This window comes from Lactuca virosa, chromosome 2 (assembly GCF_052849685.1).
Source record: "Lactuca virosa cultivar CGN04683 chromosome 2, Lactuca_virosa_CGN04683_v6, whole genome shotgun sequence".
NCBI lineage: Eukaryota > Viridiplantae > Streptophyta > Magnoliopsida > Asterales > Asteraceae > Lactuca > Lactuca virosa.
Window position 1 is genome coordinate 133,813,461 of NC_136427.1, and position 24,672 is coordinate 133,838,132.

At 29.9% G+C, this 24,672-nt stretch overlaps 2 protein-coding genes and 1 long non-coding RNA gene across 3 annotated transcripts; 1 reads left to right on the forward strand and 2 right to left on the reverse strand.

Annotated features, from left to right (window-relative positions):
• The first annotated feature begins 311 nt into the window (after window positions 1-311).
• Window positions 312-6,950, forward strand: LOC145159506 (FAD/NAD(P)-binding oxidoreductase family protein). The gene is made up of 10 exons (XM_079078511.1): window positions 312-449; window positions 784-904; window positions 1,003-1,093; window positions 1,456-1,599; window positions 1,718-1,776; window positions 2,022-2,089; window positions 2,162-2,213; window positions 2,338-2,490; window positions 5,420-6,019; window positions 6,557-6,950. Exons 1-10 carry the CDS (start codon window positions 442-444, stop codon window positions 6,770-6,772), a joined length of 1,512 nt encoding a protein of 503 aa, XP_078934637.1. The 5' UTR covers window positions 312-441; the 3' UTR covers window positions 6,773-6,950.
• A 4,803-nt stretch (window positions 6,951-11,753) lies between these two features.
• Window positions 11,754-12,997, reverse strand: LOC145159507 (uncharacterized). Its single transcript, XR_013737754.1, has 2 exons — window positions 12,436-12,997; window positions 11,754-12,022 (listed from the first exon to the last, which is right to left on the reverse strand). It is a non-coding gene; the product is annotated as an uncharacterized LOC145159507 (long non-coding RNA).
• Window positions 12,998-17,501: 4,504 nt separating this feature from the next.
• On the reverse strand, window positions 17,502-23,700 carry LOC145159508 (Protein kinase superfamily protein). The gene is made up of 11 exons (XM_079078512.1): window positions 23,390-23,700; window positions 23,131-23,280; window positions 22,821-22,991; window positions 22,284-22,682; window positions 22,046-22,171; window positions 21,818-21,961; window positions 21,619-21,706; window positions 20,691-21,064; window positions 19,184-19,507; window positions 17,980-18,210; window positions 17,502-17,893 (listed from the first exon to the last, which is right to left on the reverse strand). The coding sequence occupies exons 1-11, from the start codon at window positions 23,618-23,620 to the stop codon at window positions 17,759-17,761; spliced, it is 2,373 nt and encodes a 790-aa protein (XP_078934638.1). The 5' UTR covers window positions 23,621-23,700; the 3' UTR covers window positions 17,502-17,758.
• Window positions 23,701-24,672: the final 972 nt, after the last annotated feature.

Consider the following 24,672-nt stretch of genomic DNA (forward strand, 5'->3'; position numbering starts at 1 on the left):
ACGAGGAGAAAAAGAAGAACTGATTAATTTTCTTTCATTCACTTGTATATGGCTTCAACTTGATCAGTGAAGGAAAGTTCTTTAGCGCTTTAGCATGTTTCCTCATAAGTCCATTTGACTTTCACAAGTCAAAGACGGAAGAGAGAAAGACTTTTAATATCTTTAATTATTTAAAAACAATAATATAAATATAAAAAAATAAAAAAAAATAGAAATCTAAAGGGTATAATAGTCATTTTAAATGTATAGAGACCAAAATCACTAAAAAATCCAAAATTCTGTAATAGTCATTACACAATTTTACCAACGAGACCATTTTTGCAATTTTGTCTCCTCTAAATTGAAGCCCAAATTTTGCGTCCATCAACGAGTCACGTACTACCATCACCTCCACCCCTTCTTTCACTCTTTGTCTCAGTCGTTAACAAAACCTCCGGAGTCATGAGCAGGTAAACCACTTCGCCCTTGTTAATTGAAATACGAATGGTGTTTGTTGATGATGTTTTGATTTTCTGTTATATGAGCGACGATCCTATAATTCGATTATTAAGTGTAAATTTTGAAGCTTTGGTTCCATTTAATTGTTGTTAATTTGAATATAAAAGTGGGCGAAATGTCTGTAAGCTTTAAATTTGAAGAGGTTAGGGCTATGTTTTTGTATAGAACGAGTAATACGAGTATCAGTCCTGCATTTATTGTTGTGAGTGATGCAGTTTTGTTGACCTATTCCTAATTTTCGTACTCTTGATCAGATGTTTAATCTATAATTTGTTGTTGGGATAGGTTGATTACAACAAGAAGGCTTGCTTCAAACTTATTCACATTCAAACAAGCTACAAGGACATTCTGCAATGACGCATCGACAAAATTAAACAATGTTCTACACGATACCCAATTCAACAAAGTAATGTTTTTGTTTCCTAATCTCTGTTATAGAAACTAGAATGTTTTCTTTCAACTTTGTACTTTATTTCAATTTATATCATTCTTTTTTCTTTTTAGGAAGATGAAGGTGTTACAAATGATGTTCCTCAGCATGACGTTGCTATTGTTGGAGGTGGCATGGTTGGAATGGCCCTTGCTTGTTCACTAGGTATTTGTGTATTTTCTTCTCTCAACTTTATTCTAGTTCATGAGTTCTCTTAGGTTACAACAACATTGCCCAAATTACATAAATGCCCTCCATCATAAGAACTATACGAAACATCAACATCAACCCGCAATAAAGAAATAATAATAGTGTTATATGACCAAATAGAGTAGAACAAGGGTATACAGGTAATAATTGCATGGATACACAAACAGTGAAAGAAGGTACTGGACAAGCTTTTTAGGGCTATTTAGGATATGAGGATGAGGAGGGCATTCACGTCTTTTGCACAGATTAGAGATTCTTGTGTCTTTTTAGTTTCTATATTTTAACCCATGTTTTCTGTATGTTCCATTTGGTTGCAGCAAGCATGCCTTTGACAAAACACTTGTCTATTGCCATAATTGACAGCAATCCTGCTTTGACAAATATGCCCTCCATCAAGAAAGATGACCCCCCAGATCCAAGGGTCAGTACTGTCACACCTGCAACTATTTCTCTTTTTAAAGGTATTAATTTGATTTCTTTTCTATGCAAAAAGGGAACTTCATCTTCACATACTTTCTTCTTTTTAAGCCTTTTAGTCTATAAACAATAATTGGGAATTTGGGATTTCCTATTTTGTAGGTATTGGTGCTTGGGAATTTGTTGAACAACATCGACATGCTTACTTTGATAAAATGCAGGTAATAATTAATTAATTAATTATCAATAGAATTTTTTTATCATAATCTGTGTAGTTGTTGGAGTAGTCTTTTGTGATATAGTTTAGTTATTGTCCAAAATAGCAACCAACTTTCCTCTCCACTATCCCAATATCTTATAGGCTAACCCTGTAACAGAAAATAAACCTAAAATGCCCAAATTGCCCTTCCACGCTTCCACTATCAAAGATGCTCTTTATTTCCTAATTTACCCTTTTCATTCATAGGTATGGGATTACACTGGGTTTGGGTATACAAAATACAATGCAAGAGATGCAGACAAAGATGTTTTAGGGTAAACACATTTTCTTGTTTTTTTTTTTTATACTTCGTCACATTATCCAATAATCTTTTTTTTTTTTGAAAGATGTGTTGTGGAGAACAAGGTGCTACATAAATCTTTATTGTCATGTTTGCAGGTAAGTAAATTTTTTTTTAAAGACTTTTTGGGCATTTACATAACACAGAGTCACACAAACACAGTACAACTTGTTATGTCATGTCATATGTTTGACTTTTGGAAATAAATTCAAAATTGAACAGAAGAAAGATTTGAAGAAAACAATATATTCTGCAAGATTGTCATCAATGTCACTTCCAACCCGTTCATCAGTTTCAAATGGTTCATCAAAGAGTCTTGCAAATTTAGCAAAGTTGGAGTTGACAGATGGCACAAACTTGTATGCTAAATTGGTGGTAAGTTTGATGGATTTTTAATTTTTTTATTTTATATAATTAAAGTTTGTTTTCATATAAAAAGATGGTGTTAATGGTTAATTTATAGCTTTTTCATTCATCTAGAGTTCTTCAAATTCCATGTTTGATGAATTTCTGGATTCTTAGGGAAGGGTGGAAGGCTTTCAGTTCCATTCTTTTTTAAAAGACCAAAATACCCTCTTTATATATTTGCTATAAACAAAAAGTATTCAAATATAAATAATTTTGTATTTTGGTTTTTATTACTAAATCCCATTCCATTTCCAATTTCAAATTATATTTTGACAGTATTCATTTCCTCCGAAGGAATTGGAATTTGAGATTCCACTCTATGATGTAATTCAATTCCGTTGGAATCCTTTAAATTACATGTTTGATAGATTTCTCCATTTCCAATGGACTATGGAAAGAATTCAATCCAATTCCATTACATTCTTCCTTTATATTAAAAGACCAAAATACCCTTATCATATATATTCACACAATCAACAAAATACATTCAAAACATAAACAAAATTTCAAAAACCATTTATCGTTTTTCATTCAATTCCTTTCCATTTCCTTCCAACCAAACGCATTACAGATTCCAATTCTTTTGGCAGATTCCATTCCATCCTTTTTTATATTAAAAAACTGAAATACCCTCATCATATACATTTTCAATAAACAAATTACATTCAAATATAAACAAAATTTCAAAAACCATTTATCGTTTTTCATTTCCTTCCAACCAAACACACTACAGATTCCAATTCTTTTGACAGATTCCATTCAATCCTTTTTATATTTAAAGACAAAAATACCCTCATCATATACATTTTCAATAAACAAAATACATTCAAACATAAACAAAAGACAAAACTGCACAAATGGTCCCTATGGTTAGCACAAAATTACCACTTTGGTCCAAAAAAGTTTGGACTAGCACCACAAGTCCAAACTTTTCATTTTGTTGCGAGTTTGGTCCAAAAATTTTGAAACATTTTATAATGACGGATTTGCCCTTTTTTATTTTATTTTACAATTTTCTTTTATTACAGTAATAAGAAAACAATTAAAAATAAAACAAAAATAAAATACTCTCTCTCTCTCTCTCTCTCTCTCTCTCTCTCTCTCTCTCTCTCTCTCTCGTCAAACCAAAACTAGATCTGAGATATGTTTCTTCTCTAGACTTTTCTCCCTAAAAGGAAAATAGAGGGAAGATCGAATAATGGAGAAAGAAGAAAATGAAATCAGAAGACGAAATCATGAAGACGGAATCATATCGAGTTCATCGGTTCTCGGGTTCTTCATCTGAACATACACATGGTGATCTGAAGACGAAACGACAGAGGACAAAACCTTGAATCGAAATCCGCCTCTTTTCCTCGAGAGTCTTCAGCCGCGAGCTTAGGTCTCAGACGAGAACGGATCTACGCCGGTGAAGTTTGAAAACTTTCTTCAGATCGTTAGATCTGAAAACCCTCTTCCTCTTCATATCTGAAAACTCATCTCACAGTGGTAGCTCGATTTTCAGGACAAAAACCCTAATCCATATGGGAAGGGCGGCGAAGAAGAAGAGAAACTGAGAAAAATCCTAGCTTCGTCCTTTACAATTCTGGAAAAAAAACCTATCGGCCTTTTTTCAAGATCTAAAGATGGAGGAAGCTCTGGTGAAGGGATTTCAACACCTTCGAACGACTCAGGCCATGTATTTGCTGCCAGATTTTTTTGTCTTGGTCTTCCTAGATCCATATTAGCGTCGTGTTCGTCTTTCTAGATCCATATCAGTATAGATTTTTTTGAATTTTGATTTAAGAATGTTAAGCTTCTACATATATGTAGATAGTTCTTGTGTCTTTACAAATCTAGTTGATCTTGTGGTTTACAAGTCTGTAAATACTTCTTGTTCTTCAGATCTGAAAAAATATAGAATGTTTTGTTCTTCATATTTGGAAAAATTATGTTTGAATTCATCAAATCGTGGTGACAGTTCATGAGGTTTTCGGAGAAGAAGAGTGAAGAAACAGAAAGATGAAATGCGGATAGAATAGAGGTTTTGGAGGTGGTTTCCGACAAGAATGGTGGTTGTAGCGGCGATTTTCCGGCAGATTGTGGTGGTTTCCGGCAGGTGGCGGTGGCTTTCGGCAACTAACAGTGGTTTCCGGTGAGACTGTGGAGAGAGAGAGAGAGAGAGAGAGAGAGAGAGAGAGAGAGAGATGGAGGGGTTAGTTGGTTTTTCTATTTTGTTTATTATTTATTTCATCAAAAAATTAATAGAATTAATAAAAAAACTGAAAAAGAAAAAATGTAAGGGCAAAATCGTCATTATAAAAAAGTTCATAGCAAATTGGACCAAACTCGCAACAAAATCAAAAGTTTGGACCTGTGGTGCTAGTCCAAACTTTTTTGGACCAAAGTGGCAATTTTGAGCTAACCATAGGGACCATTTGTGCAGTTTTGTCTAAACAAAATTCCAAAACTCGTTTATCGTTTTCATTCAATTCCATTCCATTTCTTTCCAACTAAACACATTACAGATTCCAATTCTTTTGACAGATTCCATTCCATCCTTTTTTTATATTAAAAGACCAAAATACCCTGATCATATACATTTACAATAAACAAAATACATTCCAACATAAAAAAATTTCAAAAACCATTTATCTTTTTCCATTCCATTTCCTTCCAACCAAACGCATTACAGATTCCAAGATTCCATTCCATCCTTCATTTATATTAAAAGACCAAAACACCCTCATCATATACATTTACAATAACCAAAACACATTCAAACATAAACAAAATTTCAAAACCCATTTATCCTTTTCCATTCAATTCCATTCCATTTCCCTCCCAATTCCAACCAAACACATGACAAATTGTTAGATTCCAATTCCTTCTAACCGATTCCATTCCTTTGCAACAGGTCGGATCAGACGGAAACAAATCACGTGTCCGTGAATTATCCGGAATCAAAACCACGGGATGGAATTACTCCCAAAGCGCCGTCATCTGCACCGTCCAACACCCCTCCGAAAACTCCACTGCCTGGCAACGATTCCTCCCCGCGGGCCCCATCGCTCTTCTCCCAATCGGAAACAACTACAGCAACATTGTTTGGACCATGTCTCCAAAAGACGCATCAAATCACAAAATAATGAACGAACACGATTTCATAAAAGCCGTAAACCACGCGCTCGATTCCGGCCACGGTCCGCGGCCGGAATCGCGGATTCTTGGCGGTGATGTGATTCCGTCGTTTTTCAAACCGAATGTGACGTCGGCGGTGAACGAGGGATTTGAGATTCCGCCGAAAGTGGTGAAGGTGGTTTCTGAGCGGATGGCGTTTCCGCTTTCTTTGATGCATGCGAATGATTATGTGGCGAAACGTGTGGTTTTGATTGGTGATGCGGCGCATACGGTTCACCCGTTGGCTGGTCAAGGAGTTAATATGGGGTATGCTGACGTGGCGGTGCTTTCGAATGTGATTGGTGATGGTGTGGCGGTGGGGTCGGATATTGGTGAGGTAAGTAATTCAATAATTCGTAACCTTGTTTTTAATATGAATGATGGAATCAGAGGAGGAATGGAATTGTTCATTCCAATGGAATTGTGATTCCTTCCATCTTGATAAATTTCATTCCTTAAACAAGGGTTTTTTTTTTTTTTTTTTTTTTTTACATCATGAAATGGAATAAAAATTAGGATGTAAGATGTAACCGGTTTTTATTTATGTAATTTTTGAAGGACACTAATATGTTTGAAAATTTTCATTATTTTTATTAAATTGTGTATATATCTTTTAAATTTAGCTTAAAAGGTATTAATAATATGGTCCTTAATAATATAATAACTTATTTTGGTTTTTTCAAGGTTCTATTATCTTCAATTTTTTTTTTTTTTTTTTTTTGTAAATACATATATACATATAATATAAAACAATTATGCAAAATTCATTTGATTCCCATAAACCAAACCAATATAATCCTCTTTAAAATAACTAAAAAGTAAATAATTTTATAATAAATTACATGTGTTTTAATGATGTTTGCCACGTGTGCAGGTAACTTTGCTGAAGAAATATGAAATTGAGAGAAAAACAGCAAACATAGCAATGATGGCAGTTTTGGATGGTTTTCAGAAAGCTTACTCTGTTGACTTTGGACCACTTAATATATTAAGAGCTGCTGCATTCAATGGCGCAAATGTTTTTGCTCCATTAAAAAGGAATATAATCTCTTATGCATCAGGAGAACGAAGGCTACCTTTTCTCTCATAACGTAAGTCTTAAGTCCTTTTTTTTTTTTTGAATAAATGTATCATGTGTTTGTTTATGTAAAACATGCCCGCTTTTTGTGGTTGAGGCATACATAGTTAGGTTCTATGTTTTTTAAGGATGTTAACGAAAATGTTGGAAGTTTCTAGTAGCAAATGTATGAAGCCTTCATTATCGTGTATGATTTGTATTTTTGTAGGTTTCATGCATTCAAACAGATTATCATTTGTTTGGATATTCTACTAAAAAACTCGTGATATTAAGACAAGTGGATGATGGGATTATTATATAAAGATAGTGAAATTACGTGATACATATAGATCCAAAATATCATATATACTTATAAAGCTATCATTTTTCCTTAAACCTCATGCATTTGAAACCCCCATAAAAATTTGCAAACACCTCATGCACTTGAAACCTCCTATTTTAATGAATACCACTTAAAAGTCTCTTAATAATGATGAACAATTCAAAGGTTTTATAACTTATATAATATATTTAATAAACAATTAATTGATACTCTACTATAAAAAGTCCAATCTTTTTGAGTAGACACACAAATACAAATCACATACAAAATTCACAAAGAAAACAAGTTTAAAGTTTTTTGTGTTGGTTTGAGGGCTTTGAACAATTTTTCGAGTCATGTTATTATGTTGAAGTTTTTGATTTGTAAGTTTGTTATATACTAATTCTTTTTGGTATTTTCTTGATTTAAGTATTCTTTTAAAAATATCATTGTATGTTGTGGTTGAAATTTTAATGTAAATTAGATTAGATTCATGTTATCGATTATATGTTATGGAATATGATATATATAATATTTAATTAACTATTGTATACATGTTTGTATGTTCATATTGCTTCAAAACAATAATTAATTAAAAATCATGGATATGTCATATTATCCATATTATCCATGTAAGTCTTTTTTAAAATGCAAATTGTCTATCTTACCACTTTATATTTTAGTATATGTTTAACATTTTAATTATAACAATAAGTGTTTTTTAAAAGTTTCTTTCACTTATTAATAATAACAAGTGGTTTTAAAATTAATAAGCAATAATTATAAATAATAAAATCAAATTACATGGATATGTCATATTATCCATGCAAGTCTATTTTGAAATGCAAATTGTCTATCTTATCACTTTATTATTTAGTGTATGTTTCACATTTTAATAATAATATTAAGTGTTTCTTAAAAGTCTTCTTTAACTTATTATTAATAATAAGCTGTTTAAAACTAATGAATAACAATTTTAAATGATAATAACATCATATTATAAATTACATTTAGCTATAAATAAATTGTATTTTAAATGAATATCATTATTGAAATTAGAAAATGATCGCATAAGTAAAAATATAATTAATCAATAATAATAATTGTTAAAAATAATACTAAATAGATAAATATATTTAATTCTATTAATGAGGAATGTAAGTTGATGTCAATGAATATTATTGTTCAAAATAATAGAGATTATATATATATATATATATATATATATATATATATATATATATATATATATATTAGTGTAAAAATATTATCTGAAAGTTAATGTCAATAACATAACCATTTTAAACATATATTTTTCAATATTTTAACAATATATTTTTAATCTTCGCTGCGCAATGCGCAGGAATTCGTCTAGTATCTTATAAAGCTAGCATTTTTGCATGAACCTCATGCATTTGAAACTCCCAAGACTATATAAAATCATTTTTGCTCAAACCACATTCATTTGAAACTCCCATCTTTTAACTAATACAAATCAAAAGTCTTCTTAATAATGATTACCACTCAAAGGTTTTATAACTTATATTATGATTAATAAGCGCTTAATGAAACGTTCACTATAAAATGATAAATCTTTTGTGTAGACATGCATACAAATCACATACAAACTTCATAAAGAAAACAAGCTTAAAGGTTTTTGTATTGGTTTGAGGTCTTGTGACCACTTTTCGAGATATATTATTATGTTATAGCTTTTAATTTGTAAGTTTGTTGTATACTAATTATTTATATATTTTTCTTGGTTTTGGATTCTTTTAATACAATTGTTGTATGTTGTGCTTTAATCGTTAATATATATTAGATCAGATAGATGTTATCGATCATATGTTATATACTGTGATGTAGATAATATTTAATTAGATATGTTAAATATTATCGTTTGTTTTGTTCCGCTTCAAAAAAGTAACTAATTAAAAGTCGTGAATATTTTAAATTTTCCATGTAAATATGAAATATATATTTTTCTTTTTACCGCATGAATTTGAAATTCTCATTACTTTTCAATTTCTTTATAATAATCATTATATATTGGTTAATAACGTTAAATAGGTGTAAAAACGCTAATTGTAATCCTAAAATTAACTAAACTTGAATATTAAATTAACATATTTTATTTATACTTAGTTTTGATATGTTATTTCTTAAATTGTCAGTTTAAAGTCACACCTTTTGAATAATTTGTATAAAATACTTAAATTGTTAATTTAAATACAGTGTTAAAGTACTAGCTTAAATGAAAATTTCAATTAAACTTAAAGAAAATCCAATGACTATTTGTAAATAGTTATAAGTTATAAATTATAGTGTTAAACGTAAAAACTAAATTGTAATCCCAAATCAATTAAAATATTTCCTAAAACTAATTTTATAAACATTAATAATTTCTAAATAAGTATCTTACAAATAACTTATAACGATAATAGTTAAAAATAATATTGTTACCTTTAAAAACAAAAACAATGTTTGATGTTTTAAATAATTACAGTAATAGAAATTAAAAAGTTAATCAAATGTAGTTTTTTAAAATGACGATTAAGCCTATATAGTTTTAATTGATGTAATATGATCATATAATTCAAAATAATTAATGTTTTATACTAAATTAGTATAAGAATTATTATATCAAAGTTAACTATGATATTTTTATATTTAAACAACATATATTTTAAATTTATAATTCTATTCTGCGCAACGCGCGGACGTTCGCCTAGTTAATTATAAAATATTTCTCTTTCCTTTCCCAATTTCTAACCAAGTTGGTACAACTTTTACTCCAAACACATTGTTCATTTGAGGTGAAACAAACCCTCTTTAATGAGTTGTTCTAACATGCTACAACAACTATATATATATATATATATATATATATATATATATATATATATATATATATATATATATATATATATATATATATATATATATATCAACTAATAGTTTCTTTTATAGTATAGATTTTGTGTTTCATATTTTGGGTTATGGTTTTTGACTTAGAGTTTAGCGCTCGGTAAAATTAGTTATCAAATCCACTATAAGTTTGCTTTGTAAGAAAACGAACATAAAATTACAACAAAAATCAATCATTTTTAATATTTTAATGGCATGTTGCTATAAGTTGGTTTTAATTTCGAATATTAAGTCTATATATATATATATATATATATATATATATATATATATATATATATATATATATATATATATATAAATGAACTATATATAATTAATATTTATCTTTTTATAATTGGATAAACTGTTTTTAAATATTTAAAGATATATCATGTTAAAGAATTAATTTATAAAATTCCAAATTATAATGTTTTTGATAGTGGGTGTTTAGTGGTTGGTTTGATTCCAAATTATATTGGTTTTGATATAATTAAAATTTCTATAAATTCTTTTATAATGGTTCTTTTGAAAACTTAAACAAACTCTCCGCGATTATAAATAATTTACTTCCTATTATATTCTCATTTTATTATATCAATATTATAGTTACAGATCATTTTATCAACTTTATCAATCATATTTATTTTTATTATCTAGCGTAAAATCGTCCTAAAACAAAACAAAATTTTCTTTAAACACTTTTATTGATCATATTTACATTTCAACATTTTTATTTTAAACCTAAGGCCATAAATAGAAGACACACATGAAAACATAAAACCACTCTAAAATCTTCCATTACAGAAAATTGCAGACGGGATCAACACCTCCTTTCTTATTACAAACTTAATCGAAATCGAAAAATACATATAAAGTAATGTTGGAAACTATGCATTTATGAAATGTCAATTACAACATTATCCATTGCACCATACAATATTGTTTTAATATAAAATAAAAATAAAAAAAAACTAAAATAGCGATTACCATGAGCTTTTTTATTTATAACTCATATCTCCAAATTAATTAACATAAACATTATAACTTGTAAATTCAAATTATTACTTCTAAAACCCAAAATTATCATATGGGTGATTTTCATATAATATCTGGTAATCAACTCACTGAAGTTGTTTTCATTTATACAACTTTATCCTTAAAATAATTAGAAAAGCAAACCAATTAACAGGTTTTAAAAATTTGTTAGATCTTACATTTTGACCTTGTTGATAGCCTAATCTGCTTGTAACACGCTATCTACTCTACAGAACATCAATTAATGTTGAAATCCATAAAATACTTCGACATTAGTTCAAAAATCCCCAATACTATAAGCTCTTTAACTGACACATCTTAGCACCATGTCTTAGATTTTATCAGGTGTATCATATTTATTCACCTCTAGCCTTAAGAAAAATTATTTCGAATAAAGGGCAAATATTCTGCAAAAGCCAAATACACCAAAACAAAATGAGAAGACACAATATACACATGATTTAAATGAGTTTAGATCAATTTTGATTTTTTTTTTAAAATCATTTGTGCATATAGAAACAGACAGGAAGGTGAAATTAAAGGAGAGAAACCGAGATTGTGGGAAGATAAAGCAGTGTGAGGCTTATAATAACCATAAAAGATTCAAAATCTGCACTTCCACAATCTCTTTTCTGTCCATAGTTAATTTTGTTCTCAATCTGCATAAAACCAAACAGTAGAGAAAATGATGAACCACATACAAAAAATACATATACACATCATTACACATAGATAGACACCTACATATACAAATATAAAAGATACATATAAACATCATTACAAATGAACCACATACAAAAAATGCACACAACTTTCTCTTTAGGCACATTCAGTCAAAGCTCAACAAAAAGACACAGAAAAATAGGTTTGAATACCCCAAGTGAAAAAAACTTTGAAAAAATCATTCTTTCTAAAAAATGTCTATATGTTGCAAACAAACCAAAAATGTCCTCATCCAGTTTACAAAAAAAATAGCCCTAGAATGGTTGTCTTGTCCTTGTCCCATTTGTTTTTAGCTGCAACTCAAAAGATTATGAGAATGTAGAGTAAATTATTTCAATATTTAATACCCAATAAAAAAAACCCAAAAACATCACCAACATGATGTTTGAACGTTTTTTTTCTTCGTAAAACAATGAGATGATTTTAAAGGGAAATTTACCTATTTTCTTCTCATGTTTACATCTTTTCAGCTTTTCAGTCTAGTTAGGGAGCCATTTTCATGTTAATTATAGAAAAGAAAAAAACATTTCCCTTTAAAATCATCTCATTGTTTACTTCTCATGTTTACTTCAAAACACCACCGCTTAAACTCTGTTAATTATAGAAAAGAAAAAAACCGATCTTCAAGAAACACTCGAAAAATCGGCTCATGTTCTTGAAAAATCACAAAATCAGAAAGAAGAATTAAAGGAGTATCGTTTTGTACCTTAAATTATTCTTAAAGTATGAAGATTTCAAGTGAGGTTGAGCGGAAAGGAGCGAAATCAAAAACATAACCTTACTCGAAAATACCTAAATCGACAATATAACCATGCTCAACATAACCTGAATCGAAATATACACACATCTAGGGTTTTGGAGTGGTGGTGATGGTGGTGAAGTGCGATCAGGTTTTTTGAATTGGAGCACATCATAGTAAAATATAGGAGGAGATGGTAGAGATAGGGGCCGAGAATAAGGGGAGTTTGGTATTCAACTATCAATCCTTTAAATCACCATTGGATAAGAATTCATATGCATAAACTGATGGTAAATATCGCAATAGCAACACCACCATCTTGCATTAGATAGTAAGTTAGGGTAGAGAGAGAGGCAGAGATGGATCACGGTGGGGGTTTGTCGCCGGAAAATTGGTGCGAAGGAAAAGAGATGGTGCGGACGGCGGGTGTTGCGAGTCTGGAGAGTGGATGATGCTACATTGCTGGGACGATGGTGGTGTGGGAGACAAGAGGAGCATCCAATTAGGGTTTCTGTGCTGTTTTATTGGTATATTCAGTTTTTTTTTTATTTAATTTAATTAAATGGATACGTTTAGGATTATAAGCATAACATGATTGTATATGATGTATTGTGTTTTTAAATTTCAAGAAATGTTCAATATGCTTTATATATATACTAGTGGTGTACCCGTGCAAAGCTGCGGCAGCGAATAATAGTTGTAAATAGTTTCGTTTCGGCGATTAGTTTCACCGCGGCGAACGACGAAGAATTTTCTTGTTGTTTACAGTTATTTTCGATGATCAAATTTTAGAAATTTTAAATTTAAAATATTAACTTAAGGAATAATATAAAAGTAAAGTTTTAGGTTAATATGATTTTACAAAAGAAATTATATGTAAAAATAAGAAAAGGTAAAATATGTCTTTAATAATAGAATAATTTTATAGCAAACAATGAATTTTGTAGTGAGTATTGCGAAACCGATGGTGGTTTTGTCATAAGGGAGGGTTCTAGTCCCGTCTTAGACGTATGTGGATTTAAGTGTTAGTTTAGAAGTAGATTATATATTATATTTGCCGGTTAAAAAAAAAGGTTTTGTCATAAGGAAAAATATTTTTACAATATGTGGCAAATATTATTAAAGTGGATATATTTGTATTTCTTACGAGTCAGTTTAAACGTATATTTTTATATGAATCTTTTTGTATGATATGATAAAAGATGATTGATTCAACTCAAAATCATTATCTTGGTTTTATATTTGAAAAATGATATATAGCAAATTATTTTAATATGTCATCGAGTTTTTTGATACAAAATAATTTAAATTTGTTATTCAAGTATTGTCGATATAAATTTGTTACTAAATAATTTGGAGAATTTGGGATTTTAAATATCTTTAAAACTTTGAAGATCAGATTTTGAAAAGAAAATATTTCACCACGCTTCTATAATACTTGATAACACTAAAATCATAATCATTCAAACAAATTATTCAAATCATTTCTTAAGTTTTAACAATATCTCTAGCGAGTCACAAACGACATCATGCGTCTAACTTTTCTTTCAAGATTTAAACAAGAGAGAAGTGATAATAAAGACTTTGACATATTTCTTTGAATTTTAGTAGCTCCTTTATTTATACTAATTTAAGTTGTAGAAACTTGTAAATAAGTAATTTACATAAATGGTCCCTTAGGTATGTTAAAATGTATGATTTTTGACTGATTTTTTCTTTTTTGCATAGAAACATATGGACTAAATTTAAAACTTTTTGCATACAACAAGATAGTTTCGGTGATTTAATCTTTTTTAACGCAAAGTTATGCATAATCACTCATCTAATAAATTTATAGAAAAAACCCTTTAAAAATATATTGAGTCAGTTAACAATCTTGAGTTACCAAAGTAACAAATGTTAACTGATGAGATAGAAAGTTATGTTTTGGTTAACAATAAAATAGCAAACATCTTCCTTCGATGAATAAAGAATGGCTTGAACATCTTTGTTATAGCAATGCAATTGTGTAGCTTCTCAAAATGGTAAAGAATAAATTCCCAATAAATTAAACTCTCAACCTTAAAATCTTTATAAAAAAAATATACTAATAAACTTGCAAATGAATTACACCCAATCGATCAATTACAAAAAACTTCCTTGAGAGAACATTAAAAACATTTGATCAAAAACAAAAAAACTCCCTACCAATTAGAACAATTAATATATAACTAAATTTTGTTACCATTCTTTGCAGTTTAACCATTCCTTTTCCTCTAACCACTCACATTTATTGGTTAATTGGCTTTCTTCTTATCCCCTTTAAATCATGAAACAAACTCTTTTAGTTCAGACTAAACACAAACATATAGAAACAAAATCATAGATCAACTTAATCTTCATATATAAAATTACACTAAGATTTAAGATATCAACAAAAAAAGTCAAGATAGATTCGAGATGAAGAACCATATACCTGAAACTATCAAGGAAGAAAAATTTCTGAATAAAAAGAAAACCCTTCTTCTCATTTATCTGTTAAAAGTCAGACAAACAATGGAATAAAAATCGTCAATGAGAAGTATAAAATGAAGAAATCTATACAATTGAACCTATACAAACAAACTCGTTGACACCTTCTGGAAAGAAGTTAAACCTTTACACAATCAGAAAATTACCTGAGTACTCTCGAACTTTAGTTCTTGGATCAGAATAAAAAGCTTCATAGGTCCTGTTCTTCAGGATCATAATATTATAAATCATAAAACTTATAATTCAAGAAAATTAACAAGTAAAATCACTATATTAGAAACCCAAAATATTTATTTAAGTTTTTTTAATTCAAAAATCAGAAGCAGAGAGGAAGAACTCAGAACTCAAAAACATATAATGGTAAACTTGAATAAATCAATACCCCCAAAACTTTAAGATACACACTCGCTAAGAAAAAAAAGGAAAGTATATACATTTGTTGTTGTTTCTTGAACCATTAGCTTGTTTATACACAGGAATAGAGAAATTAGTATTAAAATATCCAAACACATATCAATAACATTGAAGAAAAAAGAAGATTACTGACAAAAACTGACCTCTAGTGATGGACTTCCATAAGGCTTCGTTTGTTGGGTCCTTTATTTCATGTTCCTGCCATTCTACAACCTATAAACACACATAGATTTAGGCCCTTTATTAGAGAGACAAAAAGGGAATGAGAGAAAGAGATGGAGTAGTTTTTAGCGAGAGACAAAGAGGGTGAAAGAGAGAAAGACGGTGGTGCAACTAAAGATTTGAGAACGACACCGAGCAAAAGAATCAGATAAATTTTCACTCAGAAAGCTATTATTCAACAAAAGAGATATCTATAAGGAAGCATAAATAAGTATCATACAAAATGACTGAACCGGAGAAATATGGAAAATAAGATATATGAGAAATCAAAAGCGAAATAAATTGGAAGATGCTTACCAGTTTAGGATCTTGTTCATTTGATGATGTAACAAAAAAAAAGGGTTTATGAGAGATACTCTACAAACCAGTGGTGAAAGTGTTGGCGGCATCATTGATTTTCGAAGGTAGTGTCTAACGAAGGAGATGGTGACGCAATAGATCGATAAAGGTGGGGAAGGCGGAAAACGATGGTGACGGAGGCATATGGTTGTTCGTGGTATCTAGGTCTAGGTTTTAAGATATAAAGTTGGATGAGAACGGATTTAGGATTAAGTGGTGATGCTGGGTGGCGATGGTGGTAATGGCGGAAGAAGCTGTGTATAGGAGTTTAGGGTTTTCCACGTAAGGAGTTACAAAGCAGATGTGTGTGTATATATTTAGCTTAACAAGATTGTACATGGTCTTATAATAATTGTACCTCTTAATTTTCAAGAAACATCTAATATGCTTTATATAATAGTAAAGATATATATATATATATATATATATATATATATATATATATATATATATATATATATATTAAACTAATATGAAGCTCTAGGAAATAGTGCTAGAGGGTAGGGTAAGACAGGAAACAACAGTTTCTTAAAACGAATTCTACTTCATGGCATGGGAAGTCTCTATAACCACCTCCTTATGGAGAAATATAGACGCCTTATGTAGAAATATATAGAAAGGATTAAGCATCTCCACATGGTGTTTATGGACTTTGAAACATGAGTCGATATGTGGGACACTAGAGGCTTTAAGGGTCTCATGGAACTATGTTAGGGCTATTCGCAATGTGTATTGTCAGTCCGAATTATTTGTGTGACAAAAAAGAAAATTCTATTGGGATAAAGCATTCTATTTTGTGATGTTCAATTCTTTAGTTTTGTAAATAAATTCTCTAATTATAATTAAATAATATATAGAACAATGCTAAAACCATACTTTGTATTACATATAACATAAGAAATTTATATAAAAAATTATTTCTTTCCAACGGGTTACCCAAATATGATCATGGAATATAATAACTTATTACATACCTTGCTTATTTTGGGACAGCAGTGAAAAAGTTTTGTATGTCATTAAAAAAGGAATATCATCTTTTATGCATCAGAAAAGCTTAAACTGCCATTTTAATTTAAATGTTTAGGTCATTTTTGGTCACTTAACTTTTGGTTTTGTGTTCATTTGGTCACTTAACTCTTTTTAAGTTTTAAAAGGTCATCAAAGTGTTGGCTTTGTGCTCATTTAGTCACTTAACTTTTGATTTGGTCACATTTAGTCACCTAACTTTTAAAATTGTCCTCATTTAGTCACTAAACTTTTAAATTTTTTTAAAAGTTTGAGCACAAATATAAAAGTTAAGTGACCAAACCAAAAGTTAAGTGACTAAATGATCATAAAGTCAAAAGTTTGATGACCTTTTAAAACTTAAAAAGAGTTAAGTGACCAAATGAACACAAAACTAAAAGTTAAGTGACCAAAAATGACCTAAACTGTTCAATTTTTAATAACTGTATGTGTATGTGTTTGACACAAACATAGTTTGAATCCATGTTTTCTAAGAAGTTAAAGAAAATGTTTTGAGTTTTGAGTAGGAGACTTATGAGGCCTTTCGTTCTTGGAAAAGGATTTTTGAATAAATTTACACATTAGAATGTGTTGTATTACAGATAGAGGACTAGAAAAAGTACTTCATCTCTCTTCTACTTTTCTTTTTTCTTACTTTACATCTATCCATTTTCCGAGTCGACTTTTGTATACAACTTGCAAAGAAATCGATCTCAGGTATCAACTTATACAAGTTTCACAAACAATTCCTATATGTATATATGCACGTATTTCAGTGGGCCATGTTGGTGGACTTTATTTACAAAAACGTATCCCGAATCAAACGCGCCATAACTCTAGAAGATAGCCTGGTTAGCACTTCTGGTAGCACTTTGGCTGATAAGCCAGGCATTATTGGAATAAGCTCTTGAATTATACGATTCACATCTAAACCCTGTGTACATAAATCAAACACAAAAGACAAATAATTATTGTTTGTTATACATGACATGATATGCATGACATTAATTGAATACATACCTGATCAGATGATCGAGGTCTTGAATCTGAAGAGGTTAGGAATTCAATGATTTTTTGAACATTGTTGAGTATGATTTTGTCCTCTTCTGTTATATAAGGAATTAAGCCAGTTGGCCTGATGTTTACAAAGGTAGGAACCATGCTGAAAATTGGGGTGGGATTTTGGAGTCCTAATACTGACATGACTTGGACCAATTGCTCTCTAGTAACAGCATCAATGCCTTTCACTATCTGTTTACAACAAAACACAAGTTTTTTTTAGTTTATTTAGGGAAATCTCCAATAAAGCCCCAATATTTTGCGTCAGTATATAGTTTAATCCCAAATTAATTTTTTTTTTAAAAAAAAGACAGATTACTAGCTAAAACTTCGGAATAACCCTTTTTGACCGGTTTTGCAAATTTAGCCAGTATCTTGTCTTTTTTCGTTAATTGGTCAAAACATTAGGACTTTTCTGAAGATTACGTTATTTTTTTACCAATAACCAAAATATTGAGACTTTTCTAAAGATTATGTTATTTTTTACCTTTGAACTAATGTTATATTATTACGTTATTTTTTACTAGGGTTTTATGCAGAAAAGTCTCATTATATTAGGAAAATTTTTGATAAAGTCCTAAAAGTTTTTTTTTTTTAATAGAAAAGTCGTATTATTTTGGAAAAATCATTTAAATCTGTCAGTTCCTGTTAAAAATATAAAAAGACTTTTTTCATTAATTTGGGCAAAATGTTAATATAATCGGGACTTTTCTGTTTAAAATAAAACTTTTAGAACTATTTTAAAAAATTTCCCAAAATAATGGGACTTCTTCTGCATAAAACCCTTTTTTACCAATAACCAAAATATTGAGACTTTTCTTGATCTCAATATTTCGGTTACTGGTAAAAAATAACGTAATAATATACATTAGTTCAAAGGTAAAAAAATAACGTAATATTTTGGTTATTGATAAAAAATAACGTAATCTTCAAAAAAATCCCAATATTTTGATCAATTAACGAAAAAAGACAGAATACTGGCTAAATCTGCTTAACTGGCCAAAAAGGGTTATTCTGGTAATCTGTCCTTTTTTGTAAATAAAATTTAAATTGGGATTAAAGCGTAAACTGACCCAAAATATTGGGACTTTATTGGAGATTTCTCTTTTATTTATTTCAAGGGTATTTTGGTCTTTTAATAGAGATGACCAAAACATGTTAGTACCTCATCTAAGAGGAATTCTCGGAAGAAATTCCCTTTGTCGGATAATAGAAATGCTAAAGCTGCTCGTGTTTGAATAGGTTGTTGTTCCTGAGATGCAGCTGATTGAAACCTTGGGAATGTGAAATTTGTCTGATTTTGTAGGAGTCCAAGTTCTGCCATGTCACCATTTAGATCCTCCCCTCCACCACTTTTGGCAGCTGTTATAAAACTCTCAAAAGCTTGCATCACATCAATAAATCTTTCAGCATCAAAAACTCCAGCTTTTCCATATACAGTGTATCGCAAAGCACTCCTTAAACGTGGTGATTCATCAGTAAGTAGCCTCTGACATTACAAAATACCAAAAAAAAAAAGTCAATTTGTTTACAAGTCAACAATAATAATAATAAGTCGTTATAGAAGTTGATAAAAAATATCTACTAGAGGGAAAAATAGTCTTTTTACAAATGTTTAACAGAGCAAGTGAAAAAAGATTATGTTTTGGACCTAAACGAAACAAAACCGCTAAATACAAGGACCAAATTTGCAATTTACTCTAATAGATATTAGAAGAAATTACATTTATTTGCGTGTTATACTTTCAATTTCTTTCTTATAGAACACTTTTTTGAAATACAAGGAGAGAATAGAGATTATAATAAATAAGGCAAATCACAAAAAATAGTTTTTTAGTTTAACCAGTAACTCTATATTTTTTATCCAACCAAAAGATAGAAATTTCAAATATATATATTTTTTTCAAATCACCCATTTTGACTTTTTTATATCAGTTTACACTGATAATTTTGTTATGTCAGATGAAACATGTAATTTTCAAATTTAATCATATTTTTCCAAATTAACCATTTTAACTAGTTATATTATTATATATCATGTAATTGTGTCAGGTTTTCACCAGTAACTTTCCAAATCAACCATTTTGACCACATGTCAGATTGGTTAATTTTAGAAATGTCAAACTTTATTGTTTGATTGGAATAAAGAATGAAATATAAATGATTAAACCATAAATTGCCAAAAATATAAATGTTTTTCTAGTAAAATGCTTAAATTATATTAAAAAAAAGGTATGCACATTAGAACACTAGATTAAGCTGAAAAGCTAGCTGGTAGCTAAAAAGTTAGCTGCTAGCTTATAAGGTACCTAACAAAAAATGACGTTTGATAAAAACTAGCTGAAAGATATAAAATGACATAAAAGGGCATTTAGAATAACATGTTTTTTTTATAGATAATTAAGGGTATATTTGGAAAATTTCAAAAAACTTCTAAAATAGAAGGTAGCCGACAAAAAATGACGTTTGATAAAAACTAGCCGAAAGATATAAAATGACATAAAAGGGCATTTAGAATATTATGTTTTTATAACTAACTAGGGGTATATTTGGAAAATTTTCAAAAAGCTCCTAAAAAGCTAGCTTATAAGCCAGTTAATCAGCTAGTTGTGACATGCCAAACACAGCCTAAATATCAAATAATGAAAAATGCAAAAAATTTAAAATAATACCTGTGCAATATAAGGATATGCTTCATCAACAATGGCGAATTCTGGATCCCCTACTAAAGCAATACCCTCAAGAACTCCAATTGCTCTAATTATAAGAGCAAAATAAGGAGGAATGCGAAATGGATAATCGAATGTTATTTGTGCTAAATCAGATGCTAATTCTTGAAAGTTGATATTTTTTGCTCCTCCACCTTCAAGGGCTTGATCAAATACTTTGGCTAAAACAGGTAATATTGGATCCAAATTTACCCCTTCTGGAATAAAACCAAGTTTCACAAAATCTTTAACAATAGCATCATAGTCTCGATGAATTAGGTGAGCAATTGCTTCAATCATTCCATATTTTTGATCATCTGTCAATTTTGTTACAAGACCTGTATGGAAAACAATAGCCAAATAGTCAAATAGTCGTTTTTTTTTTCTAAAAAAATTGTAAAATGAGAGGGTTTTTTGAGAAAAACTAAAAAAGTTGAGGGGTTATTTGGACGCATTTAGAAGGTTGAGGGTTTTTTTCAGAAAAAAAAATACAAAGTTGAGGGCTTTTTCGGAACAAATGAAAAAATATAAGGTCTGTTTCAGGCAAAAAAAATTGAGGTTTAATCCGGAAGAAACACAAAATATAAGGTCTTTTTTGAGATTAACCCGAATTATAATTGTATTTTCTTAAAATAAGAAGAATTTGTTTTTATTATAATCTTATTTGGGTTTTGATTAGCTGTTATTATGTTTAGTTTTCTATTTTTGCAAATAATAAATTCTATAATAATGATTAAATAAATATATAGAATAGTGTTAAGCCTATAACTTGTAATTACATATAATATAAAAAGATTTATATGAGAATTCCTTCAATCCCATTAGACCATTACCACAACAATGAAAACATTAAATAATTAAAGAATTAAAGAATTAAATAATTAATTCTTACCAAAATCAAGAATAGCTAGCTTTCCATCTGGAGTGCGAATCATATTTCCAGGGTGTGGATCAGCATGGAAGAAGCCTGTATCAAGCAACTACATTGCAAAAGACAATGAGTAAAAAAAATGATATGATAAATAACATTTATTTTAAAATGATGTTTAACATGTTCTCTAAACTATTCCATTTATTCTATAAAAGTAAACCTGCTTTAGGTAGCATATAACTCCAACATTCACTAGCTCCCCAACATCACTTTCTGTACTTTGTGAAAGCTTTTCACCATCTACCCATTGTGTAGTAAGAACTTTTCTTGATGTGTATTTAGTGTAAGTCTTTGGTATCACAACCTGGAATAGGTTAACTTATTAATATGTAATTATGTATCCTTCAAAAACACACAAAATGCATTTGATTAAAGGGTAAAAACTTACTTGTGGAAGGTCTTTTTTCATCATCTCTGCAAAATATGTTCCATTTTCACCCTCATTAATATAGTCAAGCTCCTCAAAGAAACGTGCAGCCCATTCATCAACTAACCCAACAACATCCAAAGATATCTATAAATGAAAGAAACAAATAGTCAAATAACATTAACCACTTGTTTTCTAACCTCAGATAATCAAGAAAAACAGAACATGTTATGTGGAACTGAATTTTCACAAATATTACCTGAGGAAAACGTCGAAGAGCCAATCCTAAGTTCCTTATGATGAATAAATCAACAGTTACTGTTTCAAGTACATAAGGCCTTTGTACCTTAACAGCAACCAAATCCCCATTTTCCTTTAATCTGCCCTTATACACCTGCCCAAGTGAGGCTGCTGCTATAGGAGAAGTTGTGAGCTCTGAATAGATGTTTTGCCATGGCTCTCCAAGTTCCTCTTCTAGAAGTGCCATGGCAATGTCATCTGGATATGATGGAACCTTATCACAAAGCTTTTGAAGTTCAGTCATTGCAGCAGGGGACAATATGTCTGGCCTAATGCTCAATGCTTGCCCAAGTTTGATGTATGCGGGACCCAAAGAGGTTACAATTTCCCTCAATTCAATTGCCCGAGAAACTTCATTCTGATCAACATAAGAAAAAAACAACACAGAAGTAAGAATAAGGGAAGCAGAAAAAATCACAATCTATATCGTTTTTGTGATTTCACAAAGATCAAAATCATAAAACAAATGTGCAGACTGCATGAAAGATCAACTTACCTCTTTAACCTTCTTATTTATCACGTCCCAAGCAAGACGTGAAAGAAATCCTCCTGCAACAGACGTTAATTGAATGATACGTGTGGCAACAGCTCGTGGCCTTTTACCCCAATATGCAGAGATGATAGCAGGATCATATACCATCGGCAATAATTCGCTACTTTCATCAGTCTGAAAAAAGTATACAGAAAATCAAGAAATTTCGATTTAAGAACATATATGTCCATATCGATTGACAGTTCTAACTACTTATTTATAAAAATTAAGAAATGATTGAAATGAAAAAAAAGTGATGGATTGCAAATAAGACCTCTACAAGGCGAAGTTCAACATCGTCGGCAGCAAAATTAGAATCATTTAAATTTTGACCCCTAAGCCCTTTCATAAGTGATGCCAATTGTTCGTTCTCTTCCATCTGAGCCCTAACTCTTTTAATCTCTTGTGAAACTGTCTCCATTCTCTGCAGACAAACCAAATCAAATTCGAAACATGAATACTTCTTCACAGACAGAACGTATAACTAATAACTTACATGTAAGAATTGAAAGCAAGATAAAATATTAATGTACCGTGGAAGTGCCGTTGATTGAAGATCCATTGACGGTTCTTGACGTTCTAGGATCGGCTGCCTTGGGCTTCGGTTCAGTTGCGACAGCACGAGTCACTCCATTCCGTCGCTTAACCCTAACAATGCTCGGAAAGGAACGGCGACCGGCGGTGAATCTGGTACTGCAATCGTTAGAAGCTAACGAGCGAGGAAGGGAGTCGATTCTGCAACAGGTATGAGAGGCTGCTTCCATGGCGAAATTTGCGAGTAAAATTGAATTGGAAGAGGTGAAGTTCGATGGTGTATGTATGTGTGTAGGTGTGGTCGATGTGTGAGTTGGTTGACCACTAGTAAATTTGATGAAAAATAAATTGTGAATTTTTGGTTGATGGTACACGTGGCGGTATGAGGAGCAAAGAAATATTGCTTTTTAGTTTTGGCGGGTACGGCCTATTAGGCACTAGCATCTCCACAAAAAGTTATAAAACAAAGAATAAATTGCGAAAATATATATATGAATTATACTTCTCGTTCGTTATAACTAACCTAGTAATTTGGTGGCAATGTGAAGGTTTAAGGTTTTTTTTTAATCGTAGCCATGTTAAGCTTAAATTAACACTGTGATTTTGTATATAATTAATAATTTTATATATATTCTATGACTAGGTGTGAGACCCGTGTATTACACGGGTTGATTTAAAAAAAGATTAAACATTAAAGTGTAAGCAGAAAATATTTTTTAATGTACAACTTAAAAAAAATGAAAAAACGTATTTATTGCAATTTAATATCATATACATGATATTTAATACTTTACATATATAAGTATATGACTTTAATTTAAAAAATTGAAACAAACCAAAAAATGACAAGTGGATAATATTTATTTCAAAAATACCACAAAATGACAAGTGTCAAAACTCATGAAAGATTGACATGTGGCAAAAAAAAACTTTCATTTATTAAGGAGGATTATTCAATTTTATATACATATATGTCTTAAAACGACATTCTGTTAAAGTTTGATGCAAAGTATAAGTTTTGTAATAATGACGAACTTTTTAAAACATTGTTATAAACATATATATTTAGAACTAGGTTATAACTTTTGTTTTATACGATTGACAAATTTAAAAAATATATTCTTTTATTTTTAAGTATATAAATGACATTTCTAGAAAAATAAAATACCATATAAAAAGACAAATATTTGTAAATGGTCCCTGTTGTTTTTTAGAATATAATGTTAAGTCCTTTGCTTTTTCCTGTTTTGTGGAAAGTTTATATCATTGAATTTATTGTGGT

Coding starts and splice junctions, on each gene's coding strand:
- LOC145159506 (XM_079078511.1), top strand. Junction 1,777..2,021: donor CTTACTTTGATAAAATGCAG/GTAATAATTAAT, acceptor TTTCATTCATAG/GTATGGGATTACACTGGGTT. Junction 2,491..5,419: donor ACTTGTATGCTAAATTGGTG/GTAAGTTTGATG, acceptor CCTTTGCAACAG/GTCGGATCAGACGGAAACAA.
- LOC145159508 (XM_079078512.1), bottom strand. CDS start 23,620: ATGGAAGCAGCCTCTCATACCTGTTGCAGAATCGACTCCCTTCCTCGC. Junction 23,281..23,389: donor CAATCAACGGCACTTCCACG/GTACATTAATAT, acceptor GTTTGTCTGCAG/AGAATGGAGACAGTTTCACA. Junction 18,211..19,183: donor GAGAATTCCTCTTAGATGAG/GTACTAACATGT, acceptor TGTTGTAAACAG/ATAGTGAAAGGCATTGATGC.